The sequence below is a fragment of the Pseudoliparis swirei genome, chromosome 4 (genome assembly GCF_029220125.1).
Source record: "Pseudoliparis swirei isolate HS2019 ecotype Mariana Trench chromosome 4, NWPU_hadal_v1, whole genome shotgun sequence".
NCBI lineage: Eukaryota > Metazoa > Chordata > Actinopteri > Perciformes > Liparidae > Pseudoliparis > Pseudoliparis swirei.
The window spans coordinates 278,478-287,920 of NC_079391.1; the positions used below are offsets into that span (position 1 = coordinate 278,478).

Below are 9,443 nucleotides of genomic sequence, written 5' to 3' on the forward strand. Positions count from 1 at the left end.
AATGCCGGGGCTTATGAGGAAAGACATATATAAAGCACTTCAAACATTAAAGAAATGACCGATTTCTTTCAACATTTAGGACTTTTAATTTGAAATATCTCCCAATTGGGACCGTAGATTTGTCTGATTTCCAGGATAATGGAAGTCAGGACTGTCTTGAACACAGCTGCATCATTCATTTCCTGGAACTCTTGGGGAAATCTATATACAGGAATTTTTAACATAAAAAGTCTGAGTTTTATTTTTATTAACTCTTCCTTGGTACAGTAAAAAAGTTTTAATGTTAGCATAATTTAAGCTAAATCTCAGAAACGATCTATAAAGATTCGAAATCAGTTAATTGTTTACTTGTATATGTTAGTGTATGATTTGTCGACATCTTATTTTGAAAAACGGATGTTTCACGTAGTTCTTTCCGCTAACTTTGCAAAACCGGATGTTGTGTCACGTGAATCCTTCCGCTAACTTTATCAAAACCCTCGCGCGCTCCCGATCGAATGCGTTTACCGTCAACATCAGTCTATAGGTGCACAGAAATGTAAGTGTCGGCTGAGTTGACCACGGAGATCCGAGTGACGGCTGAGTTGACCGCAGTCTTTCATTGCACAGGTCGCGGCACATTTTATGTTTCAGACTGGCGTTGTGTTTGATCAGCGTGTCGTGTTTTAATTGTGTAGTGCCAGTCTTATTAGCACATTTCGTGTTCCCCGCATGTTGTGGGAATCGACAGCAGAATTTACAGTTCATTGAATTGGTCTCCCTGAAATACCTCAGCCAGGTGAACTCGCGCAGCCACTCATCGCGAAAGCTGAATTTCCTGCCTTTTTTCGCCACGACCGTTTCCTCACAATCTGAGTCAGACTCATTCTCTGGATTTGTCTTCTCTATATCATTAGGTTTAGGAAGAAAGTACGAACTGATAGTCCGCTTCGCCATTGTCCATTGTTTACAGGAGACACCGCTATGTCAAATCTTTGGATTCGCGCGATAACCCCCAAGTCCCGCCTCTTTTCACACATTAGCCTATAACCCTTCTTCTTCTTCTTCTTCTATTTTCGTCTCCTTTCTTCTTCTTCTGGAGTTAATGTCGGTTAGCAAACCAGTCATTCAGGCATTACCGCTGACTATAGTGGGCTGAAGTGTAGAACAAGTTTGTCAGCAACAAAAATATTTAATAACAAAAAAATAAAAAATCTGCTAATTTACTCGTCGCGCATGCGCGAGTTGATGAAAAATTTACTCGCACTTTGTCTAATTTTAGGCGCAAAATGCGACCATTTGGTCGCAGTCTGGAGCCCTGACATGGGTCACTGAAGAGCCAACCACAGTTCACTGATTGAGTTTATCTATTTTTGAAATACATTTAGTTTGAGTTAAGAGAATATTAAAGCTCTAGAATCACAACCACATGGCCACTCTGTAGTCTCTGGTGAATGTGCTCAACGATGCCCCTGAGGCTGCAGCACATATATGCACCTATATTCCCTACGGGCACACCTCTCAGGGTCGCCCGTGATGTAGGAACACTGTTGGTAGAACGATCCCCTGCTCTGAATGGCAGAGCACGGACGTTCACTCCCTATGCACAGGTAATGGCCTCCACTATCTAGTGGAACAGGCACTGTTTTGCAATGGCATAGCCCTTCTTAGATCCACTATAGCTGACTAGTTATGGTGGTCAAGCTGTGCAGGCTGGACAGGCTGGTTGAGACCCGAGCGTGCCAGCACCCTTGGGGGAAGCCACAGCCTTAGGCCGCAGGGTGACACCTGAACCATCCGAGTTCCCCTCAGACAAGGCTCATTGACCGACAGGGCGTGTAGCTTGCCTACTTGCTCTGCCGCAGTTATGGCAAGGATGAAAGGTCTTTGCCGACAGCAACCACAGCTCTGCCTCTGCCAAGGGTTTGAAGGAAGGCGAGCATAGGGTCTCCAGTACCACGGGCAAGTCCCCTGGAGGAGCTCTCAGGGGGCTCAGGGGACACAGTCGCTGAGGCCCTCCTTATGAAGAGGGACACCAGCCTGTGGCTGAGCCGCGTCATTGTCGGCTTTAGCATGCTGCCATGAAATGGCAGCTATGTAGGCCCTCAGGATAGAGGCAGACATACCCTTAACTAGAAGGGATGACGGAGGCGTGAGTACCGTAGGCACGAGGCACCGTACTGGGTCCCTCCGTCCGCCAGTTGGGAAGCGGCTTCCGTCTGCACATGTCTTGTAGACGGATGGCACTCTGACGTTGAGAATAGTCCTTTGGACTGATTCTGTTCAGCTGCTTCTGCTCTCCTGCGGCCAAGCCCCTTGTTGGGCGCAGCCGGGATTGGGATGGCAGATCCCACCATCTAGCTGTGCTAGACTGTGCTGACAAGTCTGTGCAAACAGGGGAACCAAGTCCTGGCTGGGCATAAGGGGGCCACCAGAAAAAGTCTGTGGCCCTGTTGAAGACCCTGAGTTGTTGGCAAGATCAGCAGAAATGGGGGGTGCGCCCTGGTTCCGTTCTCCTGGTCGATGCCTCGCCCGAAGATTGGTCAGGCGAAGGGTTACCCGAGTAAGAAGAGTCAGGTATGTAGAGCAGGTCCCCTGATTTCACTGGGACAGTAGGGAGGGTGCTCCTTCATGTCTCCGACAAGGGTGCCTGCGCCGGCCACACAGCTGGTCTGAACCCTGGAGAGCATTAGGCGCCCAGGTTCTCTTGACGCAAGTGCCAACGCCTGCAGTGAAGCATCACTGAGGCTGGTGGCAGAAGTGCCGATACTAGCCTGCTGCACAGAAGCTGAGAGGGCAAAGTATGACATAGGAGGGGGAGTTGCCGTGCCGTTGCCGGTAAAATGGTCGCCTGTGAACCGACTGGGCTCGAGGGTACCGGTCATCCGGCCTCGAAGTCCCCTTGGGAAAAAACTATGGATGTGATAGTCAGCTCAATGGATGGCATGGGACGAAGGCCTCATTTGGCCATGTCCGCTACTGGGGCCGAGGTCCTGTGGAGCAGGAGGTAGCTGTCAGAGTTAGCGTAGCCTCCGTTAGCCTTAGTGGACACACTCTGCTAGCTATTCACGGCGGTGATGCTACCAAGGTCAACACACACGCTATCCGCATGCGACAGAGAGTCGGCCGCGCCTGTGTAGCACACAGTTAGCAGGAGCGAGAGCTCTGCTACTGAGAGATCTGCAGTCAGAGACAACAACTGTGCTCCATCTCACCCGATTGAAGCTTCACAGTGAAGGTGCCCTGGTGGAGACCGAGAGAGACCCGTACGTTCTCCGCTCGGCTCGACGGTCCGCCGTAGAGACACGTGTTCCCCCTCAGAGGGAGAGCTCGTCGCAGCCTCTGGAGGGCGAGGGGTCGCAGCTCTGACCAGTTGGTCACGAGGCTCCCGCGACGAGCTCCACTTCAACCTCTGTACCAGCTCAGCCTTAGCTGATGCTAACATAGTATCGTCGTTAGCATGCGTTGCGAGAAGATGAAAAAGAACTGATCCCGGGATGACACCGGAACTTATACCCGGTGGGGTGGTCATCCGAGGTCACAGGTGACTTTGTTGTTATTTATACTCAACCTGCGTATGTGCGAGACGGAAGATATCCAGTGCTAAGCTCCGCCTCTGGTGGTCAGGAAGGATGAAATAGAACATCAAATAAAAACAAAAGAAACACGTCAACATGTCAACATCAAATAACAACTAAATAAACACGTTAACATGTCAACATAAAACATCAAATAACAACTAAATAAACATGTCAACATAAAACGTCAAATAACAACTAAATAAACATGTCAACATGTCAACATAAAACGTCAAATAACTAAATAAACACGTCAACATAAAACATCAAATAACAACTAAATAAACATGTCAACATAAAACATCAAATAACAACTAAATAAACATGTCAACATAAAACATAAAACATCAAATAACAACTAAATAAACATGTCAACATATCAACATAAAACATCAAATAACTAAATAAACATGTCAACATAAAACATCAAATAACAACTAAATAAACATGTCAACATATCAACATAAAACATCAAATAACTAAATAAACATGTCAACATAAAACATCAAATAACAACTAAATAAACATGTCAACATAAAACATCAAATAACAACTAAATAAACATGTCAACATAAAACATCAAATAACAACTAAATAAACATGTCAACATAAAACATCAAAAAACAACTAAATCAACACGTCAACATGTCAACATAAAACATCAAAAAACAACTAAATCAACACGTCAACATGTCAACATAAAAGTGCATGGCGTGGGCTCTCATGTCTCAGAGCTGAGGACACATTCAGAACAGACGACTCTCAGGACACGCTGTCTGTGACCATGTCCAGCAGACAGGGGGTTAGGGGTCAGGGGTCATTGAGATTCACTCAGCCGTGTTCTCACTCACCTGTTCAGAGAGGAATCATCAGGCCAATCAATGGCAGGATGGAACAGGTGTGAGTCACTGGGTCAGGGGTCAGGGTCACGAGGGACTCACTGTCGAGGATGACACACAACGTGACATTTTAGCTTCGCTTTCATTAAACTGAAAGGCTTTATCACTGGAATATAGCTGAAGAATAATCAGTTATTTATTAATATTCAGTCATTTATTGATATTCAGTTCTTTATTAATATTTAGTTATTTATTGATATTCAGTTCTTTATTAATATTTAGTTATTTATTGATATTCAGTTATTTATTGATATTCAGTTCTTTATTAATATTTAGTTATTTATTGATATTCAGTTCTTTATTAATATTTAGTTATTTATTGATATTCAGTTCATTATTCATATTTAGTTATTTATTGATATTCAGTTCTTTACTAATATTCGGTTATTTATTGATATTCAGTTATTTATTAATATTTAGTTATTTATTGATATTCAGTTCATTATTAATATTTAGTTATTTATTGATATTCAGTTCTTTATTAATATTTAGTTATTTATTGATATTCAGTTATTTATTGATATTCAGTTATTTATTGATATTCAGTTATTTATTGAGGGGATTTCAGGCTTTTGGGAATTTAGTTTAAATCAGCAGGAAGTTGGTTCCTCTGTGAGTTTTGAATACTTTAAAAATAAATCCAGAGAATAATCAGCAGAGAAATGATGCAGAAATCCTCCGTGAATCAAGTCTGATTATTTTGAGGTTTATTATTATTATGAAGTTTATTATTATTATGAGGTTGATTGTTATTATGAGGTTGATTGTTATTATGAGGTAGATTATTAGTATGAGGATTATTATTATTATTATTATGAGGTTGATAAGAGAGTCAGGTACTGACCACCTGCAGCCTGCGTGTGTCCTGCTGCTGCCAGTTGAGACATAAAGTCCATGAGAGCCCGGCGGTGCTATGTGTGTGTGTGTGTGTGTGTGTATGTGTGTGTATGTGTGTGTGTGTGTGTGTGTGAGGGGGAAGTTGAGCTGAACCGTCATTAGGAAGCAGCTGCGCGGCGCTCGCATGCTAAGCTGTAATTTTCTGTCTCTGGTGTGTGTGTCTGTGTTTCGGTGTGTGTGTGTGTGTGTGTGTGTGTGTCTGTCTGTGTTTCGGTGTGTGTGTGTAACTGTGTGTGTGTGTTTCTGCAATTATCTGGATGTCATCATAACCAATCAGAGCTTGATAGTATCGCCACCCCTCCCCCCGCTCCTCTCCCCAGACAGAGTCACGAGAGCCGAGAGTCTCCACGCTCACACACACACACACACACACACACACATGCAGACACACACACACACGGCCTCATGGCTTCAAGCTGGAGGTAACCAGCTCCAGATGAGGAGGTGGCCTTGAGCCCAGAACCATTTGTAAACCCTCCACGCTGCCGGCTGCTAACTCTTCACAGATGGCAGAACTCTGGTTCTGGTTCTGGTCTGAGGTTCTGGACTCTTCTCCTTGTGGGTTGTGAGTCGTGACAGACCATAAAAAAACAGTCACGCAACAAACACCCATCTAATGTGTGGCACCCGGTGTGTCCGCGGGGGTCACGCAGGTCACGCTGTGACGGAGACAACGCCAGCCGTCACGGTGTGTGTGTGGGCATCGAGCTCACGGCTCTGCTGCCGCTGGCAGGCAGCCAGAGGATCGACATCAGGCCGACGTTGGAGTAACACGTGTTTTATTCGACTCGGCACCAATCTGGTGCTCATAAATGTGAATGTTGTGGCAACTGAGCGTCTAGAGAGCCGTCTGCACGCAGAGCGCCATGTGATGTGCTCTAAGCCCGGTCCTGATCCCAGTCCTGATCCCGGCTTTAGCTCCGGTCTTACTCCACTAAGCCAGAGGAAGTAACGGATACGGACCACAGAAGAAGAACCACACGGTGTCCTGCCTGCGGGTCTCATGGCGCTGCTCGGGACTCTGATGGTCTGTGGAAGACGCGATTCTGTGAGCTGATGTTTTTAAAGCTGATGGCTGTGGATCCACATCTCGAGTGGAGATGGAGGATCTCGGTGGACTCTGGGGAGCCAGACACGAGTCCTCAGGAAGACATGTCCATTTAAACAAGGCCGGAGCCGAAGGCCGGTATCAGTCCTCCTGGATCAAGAGGTCTTTCTCCCTCCTAAGTGCCTTTCCTAGAACTGGAATTAGTTTCCTTTTAGCATTGAAGTCACTCAGAGACATGTCAGGGACATCAAAGTGGTCTCTGAGTGGGACCTCGGTCCAGAGGATGGAGAGGCATCAGCCTCACCTCCTCATGAGGAGGAGATCCTAATGGCAGCCTGTGAGGGCTCCTCAACATCACGTCTACAGCTCTCTGCTGCTTCCTCGGCTCAGGTTCCCTTCTCTTGGGCGTCCACACAAGGTTTGTGAGGTGTGAACAATATTCAGAAGACAGAAGATTGAATCCTGGATACATTTATCTCTAAGGACAGATATTCTTTTATATTAATTGGTGGACCACAGAGAAGCATTTACATGAAGACATGGAGACATGAAGACATGGAGACATGAAGACATGAAGACATGAAGACATGGAGACATGGAGACATGAAGACATGGAGACATGGAGACATGAAGACATGAAGACATGGAGACATGGAGACATGAAGACATGGAGACATGAAGACATGGAGACATGGAGACATGAAGACATGAAGACATGAAGACATGGAGACATGAAGACATGAAGACATGGAGACATGAAGACATGGAGACATGAAGACACGGAGACATGAAGACACGGAGACATGAAGACACGGAGACATGAAGACACGATGACATGGAGACACGGAGACATGAAGACACGAAGACACGGAGACATGGAGACACCAGTTTCATTCCAAAGCTTCAGATCAACCTTAGGTGACGCATGTCCCCTCCCCCAACAGAGAACTTCATATCGTTGTTCTATTACTGGCAATTTTCCCAAGCCTGTTGTCATCTTCTCTTCCACGATGAGGGCAGCACAACAACAACAACAGCTGCAGACCAGACCAACAACATCAAACTGAGAAGACGAAGAAGACGATAATCCCTCGATAGCACGCATGCTTTCAGAAGTGTGTTTGGTATCTGATTTATATTTACAGCCTCTGAGAGCTGCAGACACAGCAGCTGTTATCACCTCAAGCACCGCGGTGGCTCTGGGAGCTGGTGCTCAGTCCACCTCATCCCACTGGTCAGGCTCATGCAGACCGTTATCTGGTCTGTGTGGACCAGCATCCGGTAGGTATGGACCAGCATCCAGTCTGTATGGACCAGTATCCGGTAGGTATGGACCAGCATCCAGTATTTATGGACCAGTATCCGGTAGGAATGGACCAGCATCCAGTCTGTATGGACCAGTATCCGGTCTGTATGGACCAGCATCCAGTCTGTATGGACCAGTATCCGGTAGGTATGGACCAGCATCCAGTCTGTATGGACCAGCATCCGGTCTGTATGGACCAGCATCCAGTCTGTATGGACCAGTATCCGGTAGGTATGGACCAGCATCCAGTCTGTATGGACCAGCATCCGGTCTGTATGGACCAGCATCCAGTCTGTATGGACCAGTATCCGGTAGGTATGGACCAGCATCCAGTCTGTATGGACCAGTATCCGGTAGGTATGGACCAGCATCCAGTCTGTATGGACCAGTATCCAGTAGGTATGGACCAGCATCCAGTCTGTATGGACCAGCATCCGGTCTGTATGGACCAGCATCCAGTCTGTATGGACCAGTATCCGGTAGGTATGGACTAGCATCCGGTAGGTATGGACCAGCATCCAGTCTGTATGGACCACCATCCGGTAGGTATGGACTAGCATCCGGTAGGTATGGACCAGCATCCAGTCTGTATGGACCAGTATCCGGTAGGTATAGACAAGCATCCGGTAGGTATGGACCAGCATCCAGTAGATATGTACCAGTATCCGGGAGGTATGGACTAGCATCCGGTAGGTATGGACCAGTATCCAGTCTGTATGGACCAGTATCCGGTAGGTATGGACCAGCATCCAGTATTTATGGACCAGTATCCGGTAGGAATGGACCAGCATCCAGTCTGTATGGACCAGTATCCGGTAGGTATGGACAAGCATCCGGTAGGTATGGACCAGCATCCAGTAGATATGTACCAGTATCCGGTAGGTATGGACCAGCATCCAGTAGATATGTACCAGTATCCGGTAGGTATGGACCAGTATCCGGTAGCTATGGACCAGCATCCGGTAGGTATGGACCAGTATCCGGTAGGTATGGACCAGCATCCGGTAGGTATGGACCAGTATCCAGTAGATATGGACCAGCATCCGGTAGGTATGGACCAGCATCCAGTAGATATGGACCAGCATCCGGTAGCTATGGACCAGTATCCAGTCTGTATGGACCAGTATCCGGTAGGTATAGACAAGCATCCGGTAGGTATGGACCAGCATCCAGTAGATATGTACCAGTATCCGGGAGGTATGGACTAGCATCCGGTAGGTATGGACCAGTATCCAGTCTGTATGGACCAGTATCCGGTAGGTATGGACCAGCATCCAGTATTTATGGACCAGTATCCGGTAGGAATGGACCAGCATCCAGTCTGTATGGACCAGTATCCGGTAGGTATGGACAAGCATCCGGTAGGTATGGACCAGCATCCAGTAGATATGTACCAGTATCCGGTAGGTATGGACCAGCATCCAGTAGATATGTACCAGTATCCGGTAGGTATGGACCAGTATCCGGTAGCTATGGACCAGCATCCGGTAGGTATGGACCAGTATCCGGTAGGTATGGACCAGCATCCGGTAGGTATGGACCAGTATCCAGTAGATATGGACCAGCATCCGGTAGGTATGGACCAGCATCCAGTAGATATGGACCAGCATCCGGTCAGTCTGCATGAACCTACGGTCACCTGACTGTACCCCGTCTAAAGTCCTAAACTCCTAAAGTGTAACGCCCTGCTCTGTGTCTCCTGTGTTCTGTCTCCTCTGTGTCTCCTCTGTTTCTCC

At 46.8% G+C, this 9,443-nt stretch overlaps 1 protein-coding gene across 6 annotated transcripts in view; it reads left to right on the forward strand.

Annotated features, from left to right (window-relative positions):
* Positions 1–7,209: 7,209 nt before the first annotated feature.
* LOC130193128 (DNA-directed RNA polymerase II subunit RPB1-like) overlaps positions 7,210–9,443 on the forward strand; it is a 65,391-nt gene continuing 63,157 nt past the window's right edge. For 3 of the 6 annotated variants that reach the window (XM_056413486.1, XM_056413483.1, XM_056413485.1), the window contains exon 1: positions 7,210–9,443. This exon is cut by the window's right edge and continues 571 nt beyond it. In XM_056413486.1, the coding sequence (XP_056269461.1) occupies positions 7,505–9,334 (1,830 nt within the window). In that variant the 5' untranslated portion in view covers positions 7,210–7,504 and the 3' untranslated portion in view covers positions 9,335–9,443. The other 3 variants (XM_056413488.1, XM_056413484.1, XM_056413487.1) reach the window with 3 other exon arrangements.